Source organism: Bradysia coprophila, unplaced genomic scaffold, assembly GCF_014529535.1.
Source record: "Bradysia coprophila strain Holo2 unplaced genomic scaffold, BU_Bcop_v1 contig_93, whole genome shotgun sequence".
Lineage (NCBI taxonomy): Eukaryota > Metazoa > Arthropoda > Insecta > Diptera > Sciaridae > Bradysia > Bradysia coprophila.
This window is the reverse complement of record NW_023504021.1, coordinates 622,756-647,986: the sequence shown is the minus strand read 5'-3', so window position 1 is coordinate 647,986 and position 25,231 is coordinate 622,756. Positions and strand designations below refer to the sequence as shown.

The 25,231-nt window shown below is 34.7% G+C and overlaps 1 protein-coding gene and 1 long non-coding RNA gene across 2 annotated transcripts; both read right to left on the bottom strand.

The window, feature by feature from the left end:
• Positions 1–111: 111 nt before the first annotated feature.
• LOC119084773 lies at positions 112–20,337 on the bottom strand. Its single transcript, XR_005089142.1, has 3 exons — positions 20,190–20,337; positions 17,134–17,139; positions 112–147 (listed from the first exon to the last, which is right to left on the bottom strand). It is a non-coding gene; the product is annotated as an uncharacterized LOC119084773 (long non-coding RNA).
• Positions 12,352–14,553, bottom strand: LOC119084770. The gene is made up of 5 exons (XM_037194835.1): positions 13,958–14,553; positions 13,716–13,859; positions 13,509–13,654; positions 13,119–13,440; positions 12,352–13,054 (listed from the first exon to the last, which is right to left on the bottom strand). Exons 1-5 carry the CDS (start codon positions 14,518–14,520, stop codon positions 12,385–12,387), a joined length of 1,845 nt encoding a protein of 614 aa, XP_037050730.1. The 5' UTR covers positions 14,521–14,553; the 3' UTR covers positions 12,352–12,384.
• Positions 20,338–25,231: the final 4,894 nt, after the last annotated feature.

The window sequence follows — 25,231 nt, the reverse complement described above, 5'->3', positions numbered from 1 at the left end:
AACGGAGATCTGTTAAAAGACTCAAAAGGTCTTGTTAGAGCAATATCACACCTTTGCCCACCTATGTTCCGTACTTTTATCATGACATCAAAATCCATCATTCTGAATTTCAAATGAGTGATGTGAAAAATATAAGATTAATCACTACTCTGTCACCCACTTGAAAAGTTCCATTGACAAAAGGTGGAATAGAACAATTAAAACTGTAAGGTATCTAGGTTAACACCGGACTGCCGAGCGGATTCAGTTGTAGGCGTTCACTAAAACTCCAAGTTCACACACACATTCTATTTATTTGTCAAACAATTAATTTCAATTACAACACAACTCATTAATACGATTCACAATTTCAACTTATAATTTGCTTATAATTTTCTTTGAATAAACCACGCACAGAATAACAGCTTCTTGATTCAGAAAACAATTGCCTTTATGAGCGCTAATGCACTCCTCTAAATACAAGTAAGGCCACTAGCGTGGCACACCCGTTACTCTATTTTTATTTTATTAAACAAAATTACTTTTTTTTAAGGTGTTGGGCAACAATCGTGTTTTCCCTTTTTACATTTTTATTTTATTAACATTTATAATTTATAATTCTATAGTTTCTTCTTTGAATTGAAATTGAAATTTTTTGTAACAAAAATTCCAAAGATCTTGGTTCACCGGATTCCTTTTTCATGATTTTGCCCAATTCCGTTAAAAATGACTTTGTATCGGATCCCATTGGACCTAAACTTTCGAATTATTATATATCAAATTGTTCTTCTGCGGTATTTTCCGAAGTCGTTCTCCGGGCGACACTTTAACCAATCAGCTAACAACAGAAAATATATTAAATGTAAAAGTTGTTCCATAAATCACTCAGGACAGTCAACCGTTGAATTCAACCATTACATTCTAATCGGTAGCCATATTTGAAAGCGGCCTCGGAGGTCCTTCCAGCTGACACATCGGAGGCCGTTTTTGAAAAACAGCCTCGGACGTCGTACAGGAGCCGTTTTTTGAAAATGGCCTCGTAGGTCCTACCGGCTGACCCCTCGGAGGCCATTTTTGTAAAATGGCATCAGAGGTCCTCCCAGCTGACCCATCGGAAGTCATATTTGAAAAACGGCCTCGGAGGTCCTTCCAGCTGACACATCGGAGGCCGTTTTTGAAAAACGGCCTCGGAAGTCCTACAGGCTGACCCATCAGAAGCCGTTTTTTGAAAATGGCCTCGTAGGTCGCACCGGCTGACCTCTTCGAGGCCAGCGGACACGCAAACTCAGCTGGCCCTGGGGACGGGTGCGGACACACAAACTATTTATTATAATATATAAAGTATTGCTGTACTATAGTACTGCTGTGTATTAGGAAGTATAGTAAATAATACTGCAGTACTGCAATATATAAACAGCAAGTGTAATATAACGTGTCAGAAGTTCTCGGCTGCGGACACACAAACTGACCGGACCCAGAGGTGGAGATGCGGACACGCAAACTGTATATTATATTATAAAGAGTAAATAATACTGCAGTATTGCAACACAAAGGAGTATATACTACTAAATTATTGCAATAGTATTATATCTATTATAAGCAGATCTCGAGCAGCGGACAAACAAACTAATTGTTTTTACAATTTTTAAAATTTACAATTGAAAGGATAGTAGAGAAATTAATTTTTATTGCACCCGCTATCCTTTCCTATTCATAAAAATTCTAAACCCTGATCATTGGAATTTATAATGGTTTTTCTTTGCCATGGTCCTTTCTGTTTCTATTTTCATTTTCATATATATCCTACAAAACCTTCTCATTGTAAATTTAACCAAATTATCACCCGCCAATAAGTGGCAGTTATTTAACGGATTGATTTAACTTATTAATTTTAGTCTGTTTACCGGTGTATTTCATAATATCGCCTTACATTAGACTGTCTTAATTATTGACAGTGTATACATTTAGCTTTTCGCAAAGCTTTCAATACCATGGAGTCTCATCATATATGGATGAGTAGTGCTGTACACTACATCACCTCCTCCTCTTAGGAAAAAAAATATAGCATATATTTTTTTTGAATATGAAAAACCAAAAGGATAAGAGACAGAAAAGGATAGAAAAAATATCGGGAAGACCTTAGAGTCGTGTAGACAAGAAGCTGGTGGTTGGGCTGTTATTCTGTTATTGTGTGAGACAATCAAGACTAAATTTAAAGCATATAGTTCGAAGTTATACGAAGTTTTTGTTTGTTTGTTTTTTTTTTTAAATTACTTGTAAAGGAGTTCTAGTATGATTGTCTGAGGGTAAGGTTTCTTTCGTAAATGTAAATAAAAATTTTGCTTAATTAAACATTCTTATGTTATACTTGTCTTTGTAACCTTTAAGCTATGATGATAATAAAAATATCAAAACTATTATTATTATGGGTAATCGTTTCCCAATTTTTAAAAAAAATTTTATTTCATATTTTTACTTGATTTGGTGTCTTAGTGGTGTTGATGAATGTTACCAAGAAAGTAGAGAAAAAGAAAACTGAAAATCATTAGATTGTCTTCTTAATTGAATCTGGCTTTCAAAGACAAGTATGCCTACACCTAATGTATTCATGCATTGTACTGAAAATCGTGATGTGAAAAGTTTCAAATGACTGAAAACGTTAAACAATTGTTAATGTATTCGTATTACTAAACACTTATTTTCTATGCCACGGTTAGTCTCTTCTTTTTAATGAGTAGGAAATATGCACTCGAAACTGTCGTACCACCTGAATAATTGTATTCTACACATGTAACACCACATAGAGGGCATTGTTAAAATTGTAAATATTAGAGTGTCTGGGAAGGTAAAATTTTCGTCCCCCTTTATCTCTACAAAATCTTTGGGTAGTTCTTTTTGATAACACTTCTCACACAAAATCACACCTGAGTCCTTATCCGAAGGTACAAAGTAACGTACTGTAGTTGTAAAGTGATTGTTGTCAGCGAATATCTTGATGTCCATTGTGGATAAAAATACATCGTGCAATATAGGCTTGGTTAATATGTCCGAGGTTTGTAATTGATGTGCTGGAGCGATAAAGTCGTTGTAGTAGTCGATTACTCGTTGATTTAAAATTGGAAGGGGTGTCCACCAACTGCGTGGGATTGATCGTGATTTGCTCGTTGTCAATTGTCGAGGTGCCATAATGTAATGCAATCTGTAATTGTGGTGACGTATAATTGATGTAAGATTGTAGATTCATAATATAGTAGTGTCAATGAATTCGGTCATTAACGCGTTACTTTTTATTATTTTGGAGATTCCGGAATAAGCGGATGTTTAATCAAGAAATGTATTGTCTGTTAAATTTTCTAGTATTACACTTATGTTACCGAGTATTTTATAAAATTTTGATTCAAAGAAAAAAAAATGATTTTCTGTTGTTATAATCGGTGATATTTATCGTTCTGATTCTGCACTATCAATGAAATTGATATTGACTCTTCCGTGATTGTGAAGGAGTCAATGAGCACTAATATTTGAGAAACATTGATCACAATAGAACTTAATATCGATTTATTCGATATTCGCGTCTTAAATGCGGTCGAATGTAATTTCTATCTTTGACTGGCAGAATAAATTTGACTGAAAAGAAAAATTGAAGCCAAGCCGTTTTTTCTGTTAAAATGAAGACCAGAGGTGCCCGAAAACTACTAACACATTTACCAAGAGTATTGGTGGAATTTTTATTTGTTCCAGATGGGCTGGATATTGGTGGTCATAAATGAAAAATAAATTGTGTAAAAGGATACTTAGAGAATGAAAAACACTTGTCACATACTAATCCGATGAAAGTGAAAGAAATGGGTATATTCGAGTTCGTAGAGTGTGTGAATTTTATTACTTCTGGGGAATACCAGAATTTTATCCGTTTTACTTAAAAAGTGAAAATAAAACGTTTCTGTAGGAATTATATGAAACAATTTTGTATGTAAATTCGTATTTTTGTCTGTGTACGTAGAGAAAAAAAAATTCGAAATAATCGTTTGATCAGGGATGTTTATGTGAAAATTTTTTGAAAAATGTTCTTCGAGATATGTTATTATACCCTTGTCTATGTTTTATATTGTAATCGATTTGCCGAAATGAATTAGAACCAATTAGATCGTATGGAATTCCTCACATACATCAAATGAATTGTTTACACGACGCCGTTAAATGCTATCCCTGTAATAGTTGTAAAAAAGTAAACGAGTATAAACATTTTTGCAAACATAATATACTTTGTTGGTAGATTTATGTTGATATAATCATAAATCAAATAAATAATTAACTGCGCCTTAGTGAGCAGTCTTTTTTTTCGCATTTTATAATAAAAATATTGAAAAACTAAAAAAAAATAATTACCTTGCCATATGTATGACATACTTTATGCGTACGTACGTATGTATTTGTTTGGAAAGCATACATTGATGTTGTTTCACACACAATATTATCCAGCACATAACTATAAATTTGGAAACATTCACCTAAAGCAGTCATTTAAAGTTGAATCATTCATAACATAAAGTAAAAATTATTTTTCTTAAATAATGGATAGTAATAACATTACTTTGTTGAACTATCCTCCGGAAATAATTCATGAAATATTAAAATATTTACCGCCAAATGAATTGGTCAAATTTGGGCTTTTATCTAAAGAATGTGTAGAATTTGCAAGATACACGTTGAGGTAATATTCTATTATAGTATCAATGTGATTTTATAAATAATTTCTCCAGTAAAAGAAAGGTGAAACGTTATCAATTACTGAAAAATGGATGGTTTGCGCCTACGTTAACAATTTTACCTTGTGGCGAATGTGGAAAATCTCTAGATTTTAATTCAGATGAAATGATTACTTTGTCACTCAAAATGTTACACTAAAAGTGTATATATACACTATATATAGTGTAGAAAATGTTGTCAAAATTTTCGAATCAAAATATTCTGAAAATTTAATATGTAAATATAAAACAAAAAGAAATTTCCTCATTTACAGGAAAAGACTTGTACAACGCTATGAGTTCTCTTATGGGGAATGGAGTGGACCAAAATTACTTAATTTAAATTGTGGTAGACGTGGTCATTCAATGAACTTTAATTCAATTGACAATCTTATAGTTTACAAGTTAAATCATAAAAATTATTATATTTGTCATTCAGAATGTTATGTGAAAGGTGTCTGTGTTAATGAAAATGTGATTCAATTTTTTACAAATCATTTAAACTTGGAATAAATACATATTTTTTAAATAAGACGATTCTTTATTTAACAGAAACAATACGTGGAAAATAATTTCAAAAACAGGTTTCTGAAGTTTTGTCTTAGCTCCGCCTCTTATTAATATCTGATATGAAAACCATAAATGACACCATAATAAAAGATCTACACTCCACCTCTTTTACAAAAACATGAGAATAATGAACTGATACATGTACTGAATGGCATCTCCATCTTATTCTAAGTTGTATTGTACTAAATTATCATATAAACAATTAATCAGGAATGATATGTGTCAGAATTTAAAAAAAATGATGTGAAGCGCCATCTCTGATATATGATCAGAAATTGTACTAAATTAAAAAGAATATTGTTTAAAAAAATATAAACGCCTAACAATATACTATGTAAATTATCTAGAAGGTACATCAACTCACTACTGCTGTGCCTTTACACAATGACGTATGCGATGTTTGCAGTGCTGAATTGCAAAGCGTGATTTTAAATTTTTTTTCATTCATAAATCTTACCGCCATATTGAATTTTGCGCTACAACACATGTGTTATGCAAATTACGGCAGAATTGCAGTTATGGGTAAGGGGCCATTCACAAATTACGCACGCACCAAATTCGAAATTTCAGCCCCCCCCCCTCCCCCTTGCACGCGAAAATGTATGGAGAAAATTTCAAAAATGTATGAAGGACGGACGAACGTTGGACCAAAAAGATCATGAACTGGAGACCACCTAAAACACGACCTAGAGGTAGACCACCAGAGAGATGGAGTAATGGTATAAAGAGAATTGCTGGCGCAAATTGGCAACAAGTGCCAACTAATCGTTCGGAATGGAAAAGAATTGGGGAGGCCTACGTCCAGCAGTGGACAGAAACAGGCTGAAAAAGAAGAGAAGAAGAAGATGAAGCGTACGCTTTTGTCAAACCCCCCCTCCCTCTTAAAAGCGTGCGTAATTTGTGAATGACCCCAAAGTCACTTGAAAAATTCAATTTTGACGATGATAAAGTGACATGCAATAACAGCAAAATTTGGCATTGGGTGTTGTTGTGACGAATATTTTCAACTACGACGTTGTATGTAGGCACATGAACAAATGAACTGAAAAATAAAATTCATCTCACTCAGATATGAAGTTATCGTGAATGGGCGTGAATTTTCAGTGCGTTTCATTTCGGCGAGACGGGGTGCCTGAAAACTCACATTTTGACACGCGCCACACTTTATAAACGATGCCTAATTAGGTTATTCAAAAACGATTGTTTTTAATGTTGGTAATATTTGGTAATATTGGTGTCTGTTCATAAATGACGTTTGGATTTAGTGGTAGCAAAAATTAATCATTTTTAAGACACATAACTTAACTTTAACTTGAAAACACTTAGCACTAGAGTCACTTCTTCGTTCTTCGCGTCACAGATTATGTAAGATCAAAAAAGTGTGGTAGAAGGCATGCAAACAAAATATACCTCATCACCTCAAAAACACACGTCATTCAAATTTAAACCACTATATCAAATTAATACAATGACTAACACATCATTTATAAACAGTCGCTATGATACATTTTTTGTTTTGGTTTAGAAGTAGAGAGATGATATAGCGATATGATATAGTAATGTTTAAATGAAAGGAATTATGATATTATCAAACGCCGTGGATCTAAGATGATGTTTTAAAAATAAATAAGTAAAGAAATGGCCGTAATGTACGTACTAAGAGATGAAAGATTGTGATGAATAAAATTTTTTTTGAATTAACTTGTTTTTACTACAATTATTGAGACGAATTGTTAACGAGAAGAGCAAATGTGTGGAAGTCCGGTGACATCGGACCAGTGAACGTGGAACTAGATCGGGTAAGGAAAGAATCTTAGCTCATTTAGTGAGAATGTTTACTCGGTAAAGTTTTTAGCCGAAAGATAGATAAATTGTAAATGTCTCAAAGTCAAGTTGAAATGGCTGGGTTTAATTCCATCCATCCTGCGGACGTCATTTATTCCTTCAAAAATCACCTAAATCTTCACGGCAGGTGCATTAAGCTGGTTAAAGGTAGGTACATACATAAACAGATTTACTTCTACAATCAGTACACCTAAAAAAATCTTGTCCAGCTTAGCTGTAGTCTTTGTACGAATGTACTGTACAAATTCGCGACAAGTACATTATGTTAAAGTAGCAGTAATATTTACAGCACAGCTGTATAAATGTACAGTTAAGCGAACGTTGATTCCCTGATCCAAAATTAAAAATTGTACAGAAAATATAGTCAAAATCCACCATTTTTCATTGTTATATTATTTAGTACGTTAAATTATATTAACTAAATTAACTAAATTGAAAAAAAAAAATTGGCGCTAACTGCGGCTAGAACCCATAACCTCCGACACTCTTGTCCACCACCTTACTCATGCGCCAACTCAGAACTTGTATTTGGTAAACGATATGTCAAAGAGATCTTATAATATCGTACGTCTCCATAGTACTGTTTTTCTGAACATTAATGTTCAGCTGAGCAGTATTGTGAAATTGAACTTCAAAAGTTCTCATATTCTTATACTGCTGTGCTGTAATGTAAAATGTCAAAATATCGAAAATAATTGAGAAATACTAGAAATTTTTTTTATTTTTTTTAGTAGATTTCGTTAAAATTAATCCTAAATTTGTACCTGTACATGACACAAATTCCACCAATGGAGTGGCTTCTATTCTTAACAAAAATTACCCTACTCTATTTATCCAGAACCATGGAAACTTTGTTTTTTTTTTTCGAAAAATGTGTTTTTTCAATTAGTAGTTTTCATTTATTGAAACTGATTGTCCGAACTTAGTCCAAACTAGGCATGCTCTGAAAGTACTTGACTTCAGCTTTCCAACGAGCGCACATTTAGCAGCCGTAAAATGAGTCCGAAAAACATCCTTTTTCGACCTTCTAAGGTCAGCCACTATCAACCAAAAGTGACTAGAGACTATCTGAAGCCTGCTTTGAGATCTAAGGGCAACATTTAAAACCATGTATATATCAATCATAGACGAAATGGGTCCGATTTGGATAGGTGGATTTTCAAAAGAATTCCTCACAACAACTTTTAAAGCCTTTTACCTCTTGAGAAAACGGATTGTATTAAGTTGTTGATATCCAAAATAGAATTTATCGTCATTTACAATTATTTTATTGATCAACAAGAAAACAGGACTTTCGTCGGCTTAATTTTCGACGTATTTAGTGGTGGACACAAATCACTGAGCGAGAAGTACCACTAAAATAATTTATTATCGCCCATAAGACTATAACCTCAATATTACTAAGAATGAAAATGTCAGTAGTAACACAAAAAAATACTTAGGTTATGTTTATATATAGATCATCTTCATAGCCGATTGAAATGTCATCCACGTCAAGAAATGCCATCCCAACGCACTGCTCCTAGCATGAACATAAGAAATATTTGGAGGCTAATGAAGTCACAGTAGGCACTGCGTTTCTTTCGTAAAGATAAAGATAGATGACTTGTTTTCGTTGTATTCGTTGTTTTCGTTAAAACACACAATACAATCAATCTTAAGCGGTAGCTGTCATCACAAAATTTGTCAAAGTAGTGTTCATGCTAGGAGCAGTGCGTTGGCCATCCACGTTAAAAAAATTTCATACACATGAATGAATGAACGAAACCTTTAACGAAACTTAAGTGAGGTTACGTTTGAATAATAGTCGGTTCGTGCTTGGATCATTTTGTTCGGCGAAACCGTTGCAAATCTATAATTTGTTTACGAAAATAGTTATTTATGTATAACTCGGTGCGTTAATAAAACGTCAGTTGCACATAATCCGTCTTATTTACATAAAATCTGGTTTCTACATTTAGCGTACTTTAATAGAAATTTTACCGACCCTGAAAATAGTTAGTCATAAATTTGTTTGATGTGATTTCATCAAAGATTCCATCGCATAAGGAATATGAAATGCTTTAAATTGATATCCGGAAGGATAAAAGATGCGAGTAGAGGCATCAGAAAATCTGCTATCTACAACGACAGCTTTTACCATCAATTACACTAAAAAAAATCATTCATTATTCCAGTTCATTTATTCACCGCTGAATTTATGAATTACGAATAAATCTAGAATTGTGTTGAAATGTCATGCAGTTTTTAGTCTTGATATTATGGAAGTTTCCACGACCTACATTCAACTTGAATTATTCAAACTGTCATTCGTTCAGCTACCACGACTTACATTCAAACTGTCATTCGTTCAGCTATATTGTACATTTTACATCTCAATAGTACTTTGGATCTGTCACAAATCATGTACTGCTCTGCTGTACAAATTCGCGACAAGTACATTTGGTAACTTAACAGTGCAGTAGTACATCTTAGCTGTACATAGTACTGTCATTCCGTTCAACATTCAACAATTACGTAGAATATACAGATATGCTGAAAACTAATGTTCAGCTATGTTGTAAAATGAACAGCAGAGTTACCATACGCAAATATTTTTTTTATAGGTGTATGGTTACGAGAGTTGAAAGCTTTAGATGGAATACTCGACTGCTATGAATCATGTTTCTGTTTCATAAACATATCGGTTGGGTGTTATAAAGCAATATCATTTATAACATTTACTTGGACCCTTACCCTGAGAACTATTATCAGCAACTGAAGACAGAATTTCACAGGATTTCACGCGCGTGTCGCAAGTCTACCACCAAAACATAAACCAACGCCGATCCGTACGAAATTCCTAACCATATCAAAAGCCTATAATGTAAAACTTATCATCTCTCTCACTTCATTATCTTCTCTGATGAAAAGCCATGAGCCTGTGGAGATTGGGTATCTTCTAATCTACATATAATGAAACACTTGATGTGTTGTCGGCGTGTGCCGGATTGAGAATGATTTTTTTTGGATCGAATGCACGCTATATAAAGGCGAATCAGGGGTTACTTGGTTCCTGATAAATTGATGACAATCTGTGATCTCCACAAGCCCTTATAAATCACTTACATTACCCACTCTTTTCCTTGTTAGGCTAAATTGCCCCGATTTAGAAGAAAGTGGGTGGTAACGACAAATGAAGGAAGAAGAATATAATGACTGCAACTAGATACATACTTAATTTCATTGCAACAAGGGTATCAGTACATAAAAAACACAAAAAAATGACGATTCCGTAAAGAAAACTCAAAAATTCTAAAAAGTTTGAAAAGGAGGGCCCTGGCGGCCCGGGGGGAGACTTACTCACCCCAATTCTTGTTGTTTTGTCATCAGTCTCCTGTTGATGCCATCAAAAAACACGTAAAAATTCGAAAAAGTATGAAAACTATGAAGGGCCCTTGTGGCTCAGTGAGGGGCTTCCGCGACCCAAATCTTGTTGTTTCGTCACCAGTGGCCCTAAACCTGTCGATTGCGGTTGTTCCACTAAACTGCAATTTTGCCCCTTGTTATCTTGTACAAAGAAATGGTTGGAGGAAATATCGACGGCCCCATACGAAGTCAAATTTCATAATTTCCTATTTAAACAGCTATATACCGCTATATTTCACTATAAATAAACATTTCACAGATGAATAAGCTATTATATAGCTCTATATGCCTGTCTATAGCTATATATAGATGCCCACATATGGGACGCCTGAAACGACCAACACACCAATTACTTCTCTGTTAACACTGTTAACTTAACAGCAACTTTCGAAGTAACATTTTCCCTAGGATATTTCACTTTTACTAAAATCCAATCCAAGCCATTTTGTTAGGAAACCAGAAATACTACTGACGCTTTACATTCGCTAATACCTTTCAAAAAAACTAAAATTCATGAATTTTGGTCAAAGTTTATTAGAGATATTGACAAAAAAAACACCACCTTTACTGAACGGCTGAGTGGCTGTGTAGCCGGATATAAGTTCACTCCAAGGGACCTAGCTCACGCTCCGGTGAACCGAATTTCATAAACTTTTTTTCCCGATCTATAAGCGAAGACAGGTACAGTTCACACCAAGGGCTCTAACTTACGAGTCGGTCATTCGATTTCTATGGACATATTCGGGTCGGCCCTTCGTGAGTTAGGGCCGCCTCCGCCTGAGTGTTTTAAGGCCTTTTGGGGATATCTACGGAAAAATAAACGATGGAAATGTAAGTGAAACGGCAAAAGATAGTTATTGTCGATACCAATCCAGGAAAAAAATTGACTGGAAACAATAAAAATTTTACCAAGAAAGTCTGCGTCACAAAGTTGCAGATGATCAGGAAAAGACCTACAAGAAAATTTATCTGCCACTTTGCGACTCAGATTTTTGTTGTTAAATTTTCGTTGTTTTCAGTCAAATTTTTTTAGTAAAAATTATTTGGCAGATGATGAGGAAAACTAAGCCAGCTTGTTTGAACTAATTGTATAATTTAATTTTTGCGTAACGAAGCTGAAAGCGTCAACTCTAGCGATATCATTCATTTTAGAAATTGTATTTCAAAGACTGCGTCACACCTTTCTCGTTGAGATTTTTGTTGGGGTATCATTCATTTTTAGAAGTTTTTTTTCATTAAAATTTCGGCAGCCATCTTGAACATCTTCCTACACGGAAAATTTGGGAATTTCGATAAAGGCTGTGTAACTTATAATATAGCTGTAGTTTTTATAATATAGCTGCATGACTTATAAAATTATAGTTACTAAACGCATATTCTGTTAATGTTGATTATTTACGTGCAATATAAGTTACACAACTATATTATGGATTACAGAGCTACATTATGCACCGTGGACACATTTTATAGCTAGGATCTACATATTGTGGCTGTGTACTCTATATCATAGCTGTGTAACGCATATTTGACGTATGAAAAATATAGCTGTGTGCTGCATATCAGAAAATGTATGGGACCATGAATTCAAACTATGATTCGTACTGACTCTTGGTCGGACTCAATGTTAATATATAAACAAAAACTGTTCTATAATATCTTGGCTGATTGTAATGAAGCTTGATCATCAGGTTAGGGGCCATTCATAAAGTACGTACGCGGTAGGGGGTAGGGGGGGGGGTTGTAAAAAACGTACGGAAACGTGCAGGGGGGAGGGGGGTGTCTGTTAAAAACGTGCGCACAATTTCAAATCAAAATATTTATTTTAGAATCAAAATTATTGTTTGTCCTCCTTCCAAACTGGAGTCAAAACTTTTTCAATCGAAAAATGTTCGTTTTCAGGCTGTACTTTCTCTACAAACTCTTCTTCGCTTTCAAGATCTAGATCATACACCCACTCGATATCTTCCTCGGTGTCATATTGAACAAGAACTAGCTTCTCGTCTTTCCGTTGCCCTAACAACTTTACAGCTTTTACCGGCGGTACTGATTTTTTACATGAAAAGTTTGCTTTTAAATGGCTTTTCATTGACGATACTGAACTAAAGTAGCGGCCGCAAACACAGACCCTACCAATTATTTTGTCTTGTACAGACGGACAGAACGAATCGTAAACAACTTTTTTCGTTGAGATTTCAGGCAACATTTTAAGCTTTTCGGCTTCACTGATCGATAGGGTCACGAATAAATCTGCATATTTGTCAATGTCCTTCAGTTCTGCTATTTTAAGCCCGTCTTTGGTTTGTTGAATCGGTATCGGTGGTGGCAGGCCGGTGGGATGTAAAAATTTAAAAATTGAACTGCGTCTCGGTTTACAACAATTCTCGTTCGCACACTTCAGTACTTGAAGCAAATATTGTGACTGGAAGACGTGACTGTCATTCCAAGTTGTGTCTTTCGAAATAACTGCAATATCGTCAATCGACGAATCTTCCGGCTCGATATACCTAGAAGTTATATCAAAATAGAACTCTTGACCTTGACTCTATCTAACACCTCTTTTTGACTTACTCTGCTACTGTTACATATTCGTCGATAATAAGTTCGGACCAAACGTCGGCCAAGGCCTTCCCAGCATGAGAGAAATTCGTTTTCTCAAGATCTAAGTCAATCGTACGACCTTGACTATCCAAATGTGTTCCGTAGCGATCGTGTGGTAAAATCATGCCTGATAGTGCTTTACTAAGTGGTGCCATACGTCGCTCTACTCTGTTATATGCACTTCGACCAGGCGCATTACAAGCGATGAATAGCGCATCCAAATCGTACTTGAGGAAGTGATGAACGCTCATTCTTATCACTTTCTCATACCTTGGATTCTCGTCCGGGCCGCCTGATGGTTGAATTGTTCAAACATAAAGTTAAAAATGGAAAATTGAAATTTTTATTGGATATGTGTACCGTCTACGATGGAAATTAATACTGGCTTGGGTTTTTTGTCTCCGTTCGATATGGTATGGGTAAACGATTCAAAGTCCGGCATTTGATATATTCTTTCTATGTCATGCGCGTGAGACATCGCCGTAGAAGATGTGTGCTTAGCTGATCTGTACGAAATAACTATCTGAACAGTGTCTCTTACATATATTCTTTTCTAGAAATACACACCGTATAGCTACGAATGTCGGGCCAGAATAGGTCACAGCAGATCGATCACCACCGCCATCAGATTTTACGCTACAGAATGCATAAACTGATGGTGTAAGTTTGTGACCTTTCGCAATCATGAAATCATGATCGGGCAACGATACTCTAGAAATAATTTTCGCTTTTAGTAACAATCGTCTTATCTCAGGGATTTTCAATTTTTCTGAAATCTTTTGAAAATGAATTCCAATAAAGATAATTACCTATACTGCATGTGCATTAACAATGGAGCCTGTGCATTCACCGCTGGTAAGCCCAACGGAATTTTGGCCTTGTCGTCTTGACTCATATATGTCACCTCATTCGGTCCTAGCAGAGACGCAATTTGACATATGTGATTGATGGTTGTCATTGCAAATTTAGTGTCAATATGTTGCTTGTGTGTGTCATTGGATGACTTAGCTAATTTCACCGGTACCGTGGTGATGTGACGCTTTCCCTCAGCGGAATTTGATTTTCTTGGCAACAGACGTAGGTACGCAGCAGTTCTGGACAGGGTGATGCCATAATCTTCGTGCAGTTTGTTCACTAAGTCGTCGAGTGTTTTAACCGTTCGAATGGTTTCGTCACGACGCCTTTCGTGTGCAGCAGAACCATGTAGTGCTAATTCGACGATTGCGGAGAGTAGATGTGGTTGATCGCATTCAATGCGTGGCCTGCCATTAGCTCCTCTAATTTTCAATTTTTTTTTTAAACTTGGGTTTTCGTCACAAGCTTTTTTCATGTTGGTTTTGTGCTGCAGGCGACGCTTTCGATGGCGAAGCATCTCCTTTTCTCGCTTTTTTAGGGCGTTGCGTACCTGAACTAATTTAGTTTTTTTCATCTTTAATTCAGACACGGTTTCTTCTGTTATTAAACCACAATCAACGCGATTTGTTAAAGCGGTCACGTCAGAATCAAGAATTAATAATTCTGTTTTCAGTTTGTCTTGGGCGGGTGTTAAATGTTTTTTTTCAGTTTCGTCAGTTTCATCAACAGGCGATCCGATTATTATGTTAGGCGAATTTATTTTATTTTCTTTGTCAACCGAGGGTAATGATTTATTTGAACGATCATTTTGTTTTTTATTGGCATCTAGCCAAAATTTTTGGAAAAAAACCTGTTTTTTCGCCTTGATTTTATTTAGACTCGCTATTTCATTGTCTACCAAATTTTTCACATCTTTATCTCGCTTTACATTGTTCCAGAATCTATTCACATCTTCCTGAATAGTTTTTTTTTGACTTATTGTCTGAATACGCTTTTGTGTACGCGCTTAATAAATCAGAGCAAAGTTTTCCTTTATCAACAAAACTCATTATCACAAAAAACGTTAAGGAAAATATTTTACTATTAAACAATCGGACGGTTCACATCTAATTTTACACCGAGAAAATGTTCTAATTTCTCCTTTAAGTAAACCGTTATATCATTCAATATTTTCGATAAGTTCTCACACGCGTTTACAAATTGAAAGTCTTCACATTTCGAAATTATAAATTGAATTTGGCTTAGATCATTCTCTACTTCACGTATAGTGTCCGGTATATTTTCATATGGAATGAGATCACAATGCAGCTCAAATTTATATTTTCGCTTGAGTTCACCGATTCGTTTAGAATTTTTCGATTCAGAACCCATTTCGAGTTATCCCAATACTAACTATTCGATTGAAATTAAAATCTGCGCATCTATGCGTTTGCACTTGACACAATGCAATTGTTTTATTTCATGTGTATACCCACCAGACATTCATCAAACAAACGGCATGGCATCAAAACATTTTTGCAACATTTGTTCTAGCAAAATCGATCGATACCGATTTTTCAACCAAAATAATGAATTTTGTCTAATTTGTGCGTACTTAACTGGTAGGGGGTGGGTATCTTCAAAAGCGTGCAGAAGCGTGCAATGGGGGGGAGGGGGTCAAAAATCGTCAATTTCGGGAGTACGTACTTTATGAATGGCCCCTTATAGTAGTCCGTACAAACACAGACGAATGAAAATATCAGAAATTTTACTGCGTTAGAAACGAATTAATTAATTAGCAAAGTCGTAAAAAACAAACTCGTCATATCACAGAAAATAAAACGAATTAGCGATTCGCGTGGTTACAATTCACTTTCTTTCAGAACCTAAAACAATCCTTGTAGTGACAACTCACAAAAGTAAAATATAAAAACTACAGACTTGAATAAGGCTGTGTGCCACATTATAAAGCTGTAGAATTTATATTGCCGTACCAACGCTTCGAAATAAAAACGTGTTGAAGCACAAGCAAAGTTAGCACATCAGCAGCATAGGTGACGGTCGGATTCTCAGGTTAAGCATCATTCGGCGCGGTTAGTACTTGGGTGGGTGACCGCAAAATTCATGAAAGTTTATGAAAAAAAAATTATTTCTCGTGATAGATTTGAAATGCGTCTCACAGCTATAATATAAATTACACAGCTATTTTAACTACATTCTTCGCAATATGCATTTCACAGCTATATGCCAAAAAATGGGGGTGCTAAGTCCACTTATAGCTCTCACACGTATATTGGGATTTTCCGTGTAGCCTCGGTCTCGGCGACCCCACGTTATATTCATCAAAATAATCGCCACAACTTCCCCTACTAGTTTGCCGAAGAAAGTAAGTCTCTATCTATCACCATTTCAGAAATACCTCTAACAAAATAACTGACCCACCCATTTCCAACTTTTTTCACATATGCCAAGATGTTCCACTCGTAAAACTCTGACACCTTGCCGAAGAAAGTAACTCTCTATCTATCACCATTCAAGAAATACCTCTAAAACCATAATTGACCCACCCATTTACAACTTTTGACATTTTTCACATATGCCACGATGTTTTAATCGTAAAACTCTGAGACTTTCCCGAGGAAAGTAACTCTCCATCTCTCATAACCCAAAAAATATTACTCCTTTCATCCTACGCTCGAGTAGCTCAAAATTTGGTCACTCTGGTGCATTTTGAATGACAAGTGACCAATTTCAAAACTATGTGTCTCCGGTAATTTTAAACCTACATAGTCAAGTGATAGCTCGTTTTGCTCGTATTTGAAGCGAGAATATGATAGAATAGGTTTTGTGATGATATAGACTAAAGGGTAGAAACTAACATTTTCGTCTATAAATAGTTAACGCGTCTCAAAAAAATTTCTTCGTTCTTTTTAGAACCCCCCCCCCCCCCCCCCCCCCCCCCCCGTACGAAGTACAAAGGGGCTTATAGGATTACGATGCCGTGTGTAATTGATGGAATTCGAAGCAGACAGTAAGGACAAAGTGTTTGCCTATGTTCATAGATGACGAATCCGCAATAAAGCGAAGAAGAAGAAGAAGAAGTGTCGATCGGTTTTTTGTATCGCTGCTGAATTAAATTGATTTTTATTACTTAATTCTTCCACTACAGTTATTAAATCTCAGGTGCAAGTGTAATTGAATGATAGTGTCTAATGAATGTAGTAAAAAACAGCATTGATACCGATTAATTTCTACGATAATCCTCATCGAAAGATTTGCTTTGAACAACATAACCTCACAGTCACAATACGGATTTAACCTTTTTTCCCTTCCTATAAATCAGGTAATGTAATCTGAAATATTTGCTCTGTTAAATGACTTTCTTTTTCTTTTTAGCATGTTAAATTAATTCTTAAACGCTTCGTAAGTAAAGATATTTCTTTTATTGTAAGATCGTGCGTAAATTCAACTTTGTTATAACGAATTTCGATTGAGAAGGTGAATGATTAAAGAAAACACGTAAGATCAAACGCAAGTCCATACTTCTAAACTTTTTTCATTCACCGCTGATCAGTTTGTCATTGTTGCACACGGTTTGGTACTTGAATTCTGTTTACGTAAGACCAGTTAGTAATCTCATTTAAATTATTCACTGCTTCACTGTGTGCTCCATGATCAATTGTTCAGTTATATTGTCAAAAGTAAAATGGAATTGAACGTGTTTTACCAAATTGTAAGAGGACTGAAAACCAAAACGAAAGATTTTCGCGTGAAGCTGCTACAAAGTTTCTTCGACATTATAATTCTATGTGAAACATGGTTGCATGAAGGTGTTTTCACCTCGGAATTGTTTGATAACAGATACGTTGTATACAGAAAGGATAGAGTCAATAGCGCTATCGATAAACGGGACCAGGGCCGGACTGGCTCCCAAAAGGCGCACTTGTGCGATGAGCCAAAAGGCGCAAGAAACGGCAAGAAACGAAAACTTATTATTTAGAAAGAATGTAAGCATATGCTTCCTTTCAGCTGTTACTTGCACAAATACTATATATTATTTCGGATACAGTTTGTTATGCTACAGTTGAAATTGTTGAAAGTACTAAATTGTATACTTGGCGAGCAGAGCGAGCGATTTTTTTTTTTAATGAACCGTTCAAAGCTGAAATTTTATTGAAAACTTGCTTTGGAGTACAATTAAATTATTAGAAAATTTTTTAGTATTCCTGTGAAGAATCGCCAATATCAAATCACAAAAAAAAGAAATTGCCAAGAAAAATCGACAAAGTGTAAGGAAACGCCAGAAAAGAGAATAAACGCTAAGAAATGTGAAAAAAGCTACGAATGGAAAATTTGTCTTTCTAGCGTTTTTTCACACTTTGACGATTTTTTCTGGTGATGTAACAAATAAATAAAAAATGGTCAATCGACAAGAGGAATCACCAAACGCAAAAAAAATCGTCGAGGTGTGAAAAAATACCAAAATGATTTTTTTTATCTCCACGTTTCTTCTCACTTTAGCATATTTTATTCATTTACAAAACGTAAGCGTTTAGTGTGATCCTAGCAATTTTATCCTTCTACGAAATGTAATATGAAGGCACATCGTGCAGGGCTTATTATTGGGAATTTCAGTTCTCAAAATTCTAAAAATTCTTAAAAAATTCTAAAAATTCTCAAAATTCTTTAAAATTCTTAAAAAATTCTTAAAATTCTTAAAAATTCTTAAAAAATTCTCAAAAAATTCTAAAAAAATTCTTCGAAAATATTTTGCATTTAATATGATTAAATTTTTCGTCTACTTCCTTGAATGAAAGTCAGGATTTTATGACAGATATTTTGAAAATGTTCTACATTGGCATAAAACGTTAAATACGGAAAACGTCCGTACACTTGTTACTCAAGTAATTCTTTATCGATTTTCAAAATTTTGGGCTCATTCGATGGAGAATGAAAATCATGAGGTTAAGTTCGTAGATTAGCAATATTGAAGTAGTGAGATGGGAGTAATTCTATACACAACTTCTTTTCTTTTTATTATTACGACATTTTTTCGTTGGTTGGTACACGGAAAAAAAACTTAATATTTATTACCAATTTAGTGTAAAAAATTGGTATCGAATATATTTAAATTTGTGGCGAATATATTAGAATATACATTTGTAGCGAATAATTAAATATATTCGCTACAAATATATAAATATTTGTACCAATTATGTTTAATTATTTGCCACAAATATATTTTGAAAAAATTCGCTACAAATAATTAAATATATTTGTGATAAATATTTATATATTTGTTACGAATATATTTTGAAATAATTTGTCATAAATAATTATATATAATTGTGACAAATAAATTACCTGAAAAATTTGTGGCAAATATAAACTTATTTGTCACAAATATAAATATATTTGCAGCAAACAATTCTTTCCAAAACTTTTTTTTCCGTGTAGACTAGTCATTAAGTTCTAGAAAAATTGTAGAAGAAAGCTACTTTTTACTAAGAAAAACACACATAAAATACACATGAAATCACTGAAAGACGAATAGAGGGAGATTTAGTTTTATGATACGAATTGTTAGCCATATTGTTTATAGAGATATGGGCTTAGGTGGTCTGTGGTGGAGGAAAATAGTCTTATAACTTCACTCGGTCTTAGTTCAGAAAAGTGAGTTTTGAAAGTAAGTTTAAGCATGGATTTACATGACATTAAAATGTTTTCTGGTGGTTCCGACCAGTGGGTGGCTAAGTTCGAAGAAGTTAATTTTTGCGTGAAATTATATTCTTAAAAGAATTTTTTCCATGCTTATAGGACATATGAAAGGTAATATTTGAACGAGTGTAAATATTGCGGCCAGAGCGAAGCGAGGGCCGTAATTCAGAGAAGTTTAATTAATTCAAGAGGTAGGCAAGAGATAGTAGACTCATATTTATTGGGTGTAAAACATCGCTCGCTGAACCTTCAACTCACAGCTCTCTTTGTTTCTTCAGAAAATTAAATTAATTTTGAGTTTTCTAAACAGTCAGTGAAAATAAAAGAGATTCACAATTAATGATGTAGCAAACAGACCATTCTTGAAAACACCAGCTTATTTAAAAATGGTAAGGGACTGCAATTATTGGGAAATTTAGTCAGTCAAGCGGCCTGACCCACCTAAGAGGTAGGGCCTAGTTTCAAACTCAAAATGGTCTTAACATTAACAATGGTTTTTTGTCGCTTTGACAATGCTTTCATTTGAGTTTGTGAGCGTTTTGTCCAGCTCGTTTAAGATGGGTCAGCACTATGTCAGGGGCGACTTCATCAGCCGAAATCGTATCAGACACAACTTCATCTGATAAAATTGAATTTTGAATTGTTCGATTATATAAACGTAACTGACAAATGAATTGCATAAATTTATCTTTTTACAGCAAAAACAAAAAATTCTTGAAAATTCTTAAAAATTCCTAAAAATTCTTAAAAATTCATAAAATTCTCAAAAATTCTTAAAAAGTCTTAAAAAATTATTAAAAAATTCCTAATAATAAGCCCTGTCATCGTGAGATCACAGTAATTTTATCATTTTACAAAATGTAACATAAAGGCGCTTCGTAAGATCCTAGCAATTTTATCATCTTTTGTTGATTTGCTAAATCACCAGAAAAAACTAAAAGTGTGAAGAAACACCAAGAAGAATCGACGAAGAAACGCCAAGAATGGAAAATTGGTCGTTCCTCACGTTTTTTGGCGTTTCTTCACAATTTGTCGATTTTTCTTGGCGTTTCTTCACGCATTGCCGATTTTTCTTGTGATTTAACAAGTTAATAAAAAACAATGAAACGCCAAGAAAAATCGCCAAAGTGTGATGAAACGCCAAAGTCTGAAGTAAATTCTGAAGAATTTTTTTTTTTGCGATTTGACTTTGGCGATTCTTTTTGACTGTTTTTTAGGCATAGGTAAATCATAATCATGTGAAAATCGACCAAATGGATTTTTCGTTTAAAATCCCAAAGTTTCTAACTTATTAACGTCGTAAGATTATTTCCTTGACTGTGAGTCAGGGAAAATGTTGGTCACAAATTGTTCACTATTCCTTGGAGCGAAGCGTCTGTTGCAAGGAAAGATAGTTTGTGTTTCCGTTTCGTTGGACATTGCGTTCCTGTTCGATAAATCTGACGTTCCCTAATACATGCATGTATGATCAAAAACCTTAAATGCAAGAAAATGTTTGTCAGAATTTAGCAATTCTTTGATAACACGACGGAGATTTAAATTTCCGATGTGAAGTTCGAAGATGGGCTATGACGGACTTGTGACTCGGAGTTATTCCCGACAGAAAATTTGCCTCGTCACTTGATACCTTGAGTAATTCTCAACATATTTCCAACTTTGTTATTCGACGAGGAAAACATCTGAGTAGTAATCTAGGAATTATTCCTAAAAAAATTCTCGAAATGATATCTTGGTGTTTCTTTGTATGGAATAAAAACGCATTGTTCTGTTCAATGGGTTTCATTTTCAATTCAGGTAACCAAAATCGAAATTCAGACAGTCAGTCAAAGAATCTGACCCATCCAAAAAGTCCTACTTCTTGTTGAAATTAACAGTTCAAAATTTTTGGAACCAAAATTTTACATTATGATCAGAGAAGACTCTAAGCGAAGTAAAGAGTTTGTACTGAAGAATGAACTTCTTATTTTTTTTTTTTTTTTTTTTTTATAGTAAAATCTATTTATTTATTCAAAGCGAAAAAAAAGACTGCTCGCATACGGCGCAGTCAATAAAAAAACGATCTTTTCAATCAACAAATATTACAATAAATAAAAATCATCCGCTCTATTACTTCCTAAAGTTCCAAGAATACATGCCGCATTGCCTCTTTGTATAGCAATAGAAATTTTCTGCAACAGATAATCTTTGGAACGTGGCTCCCCTGATGCTCTCTTCATCAACGATCCCAACTTGTCAATAAATTTCCTTGTTTCTGGACCCATGCAACCTAATGATTCAAAGGCAAGGGGGGTAAATAAATAGTTTTCTTTAAGACGTATATAATGATTATGCTTAAATCTCTCCGCTTTATCTGCAATAGACCCTGCTTTCTTAGAGGATTCACTTCTTATTATTTTTAGTAGTAGTAATATTGGTCTTTTCATCTGGAAGATTATATAATTATATTAAAAATATATTTTTCTTCCTGTAGTACCAAAACCGTCACATTCACTCACCAAATTTAGTACCGAAAGAGCAACATTCTCCCCTACTATTTTCTCTCAATTTTCATTCCCGCTTATGTCATTTTCGATCCTATCTTTATTCTTTCCCAAATGTGTCAAGTTATTGTATGTACGCGAATGTAATGTTTTTAGTGTTTTGTGACAATGCATTCATAAGGATTGCTTTCAGCATTCATACGGACTGCTTTCGGCATTCATTCGGATGTCTTTCGGCATTCCTACAGATTGCTTATTTTTCGACATTTTTGAGAATATATGCACACGGAACGGACTTCTTTAGGCATTCATACGGATTACTTTGGCATTAATATGGAATGCTTTTGCACCGGTATGTTGTTCAGTTTTGTTGTTATGTTTTGTTCGGAATGTGACTTTGGTACTCCAGGAAGAAAAATAGTATACAAACCGCGGATCAAAAAGGTGTGTTTTAGACCCAGGTGGTGAAAACGTCCAGGGATGGAGCGACGCGAAGCGGAACATGGTATGTAACATACTATTTTTACCAAAAGTAATAGAGTAATTACCTCTATCAAAAAATGGTTGATTGATAAAATTCCTGAGGTTCGTTAGATTGAAATTGTAATCACATCGAAATTTTTATTTCCAACAAATATAGCTTGAGTAACTATAAATTACTAACGTTCAACAACTCGCAGATCGTATAATTGAACTAGGAGAATCAAAAGAAATTGATTACAAGCTTAACTTCAGATCACTTCAGTTGCCGAAACTATTGTCAGAACTTGTGTGCAACCTCTATCGTGTGCAACCGCAGCTAATTTTTGTGCAACTACACGTTCTGTCAAAAATTAGGCTTGTTCAAAATCAAGTAGACGAAGTATTTACACGCTTAATTTAGCCCCTACGACGCAAGCACCTAAAGAAAACTCATTTATTGCGCCTGAAATCGAAGGTGAAACTGTATTCCGTTGAAGGTTTAAGAACTATTTTCATTAGCGCCGAAGGCGAAAATTTTCGCGTTTTTGAACGAAAAAATATAAAAATTACAATTAGCGCCTTTTACAATTCATAATATGATAATCTAGACAGGCGATACAATAGTACATTTTATTTTTGAAAGGCGCAAAATCCAAAAAGCGCACTTGTGCTTTGCCTAGTTGCCATATATGGCCAGTCCGGGCCTGAACGGGACGGTGGTAGTTGTCTAATTGCGGTGAGTAAGCGGTTGTCTTCTAGACGCTTAAGGCCCGTCATTGGGAAATGACAGGACAGTTTCCCGAAAATGTATGGAAAATTTTATCACAAAAATTCACCGAAAAGATTCAAAGAAACTCACCCATGATGCTTTCCATTGTATTCGTGCACCGTCTCTTTATGTCCCCAAGGAATATTTAAACACTAAAACACTTTTTACTCGATGCAAAAACAAAATTTTGTTTTGTCGCGATCAAACCTTAGAGTAATTATAACTAGAGAGGAAATTTCGAACAAAATTACGTAAAATATGTGGTCCCAACATCAAATACGAAATGTTTGGTAGTATGTGTTTGCCCTCTTAATTAAGAGGGCAAATTTCGGCGCATAAAATTTGAATTAAGTTACCAATCATTTTTTTTTACTTTTTTCTTGTGAAAATTTTGATACAAAAATAAGTGATATAGCTGGACTGTCATTTTCTGTGATTAGGAACAATGGCGTTTAATTTAAATTACGATCCCCCAATATCTCAAATTCGCTTGGAAATTTGGTATACAAGACAAGTTAACAGATTCTGTCGGAATTTTTTTGTATTATTTTTTAACAAAAGTCATTTTTGCACTGTCCCTCGAATAAACAATTGACTGATAGTTGAATTAATTATTTATTCTGAAGATCCGACCTATTGCTAGTAACGACAAAACATGTCACTTTCCATGAAGTGATTTTCACATACTTGGGTGTGTTTGTACACGTAACATTGCTGATTGTTTGATTGATGAATTATTTATTTCCATTTCTTGCAATCGGTTTGATCAGACGGAAAACTATGTCAAAAAAATCTGGGGAGACAATATGCAAGAATGTGGTTATGTGCACATCAATTACTAAGAAAAACTATGTTTTCTACTTCGCATTACTTCGGGACATACACCCTTTAATAGAACAGGAATGGACCATCGCAATTTTATTTATTTTTTGTAAGTTTCACTGATGAAATTTAAAAATAAATAACATTCAACGCATAAGACTGTTTCGATGAACAACGTCAAGAAATATTTTGACAGAAATCTCAAATGTGAGTGTATTGGTAGAAGCTCTACGTAAATCATTACGTAAATGTATCTCATACACATTGATGTCGGGACCGCTTTTCGTAGTGCGAATTTCCTCTCTAGGTATAATTACTCTAAGGATCAAACACAGAAAATATTTCGACACAACTGTGACACTCCGCTATTATAAGGACTAGAATGAATGTTTGCTGTGTTCACTTCGGCGGTAAAATATTTTCATTGAAAAAAGTGTCCGACACTTCAGGGATGGTAGACATTTATTAAAATTGTAACCTCTCCCACTTCTTTAGTAAGCTAACAAGACTTCGCTGAGTCTAATTATGCCACCTCTTCGAACAAAAATATCGGCTGAGGTCGAATAATTCTCCGCTGAGCTTTGACAAACCTCTAATGAGTTCTAATAATTCTCCGCTAGGCTTCAGTAAGAGTCCGTCAGACCTTAGCACGTTGTAGTAAGGCAATGAAGCTAAGCGAACACTCAATAAGCATCAGCGGATACCTAATAATTTTTGCTATGATTTAATAAGACTCCACTTAGCTTTGGCAGATCTCCGTTGAGTGTCCGATTCGCTTCATTAAGCCTTCCTGCAACTTGCTTAGGCCTAACGGACACTTCCTGAAGCCTAGCGGAGAATTATTAGAGCTCAGCGGAGGTTTGCTAGCTCAGCGAAGAATTATTAGAGTTCAGCGGAGAATTATTAGAACTCAGCCGATATTTTTATTCAAAGAGGTGGCATAATTCGACTTCTCGAAGTCTTCTTAGCTTACTAAAGAGGAACGAACATTTATTTAC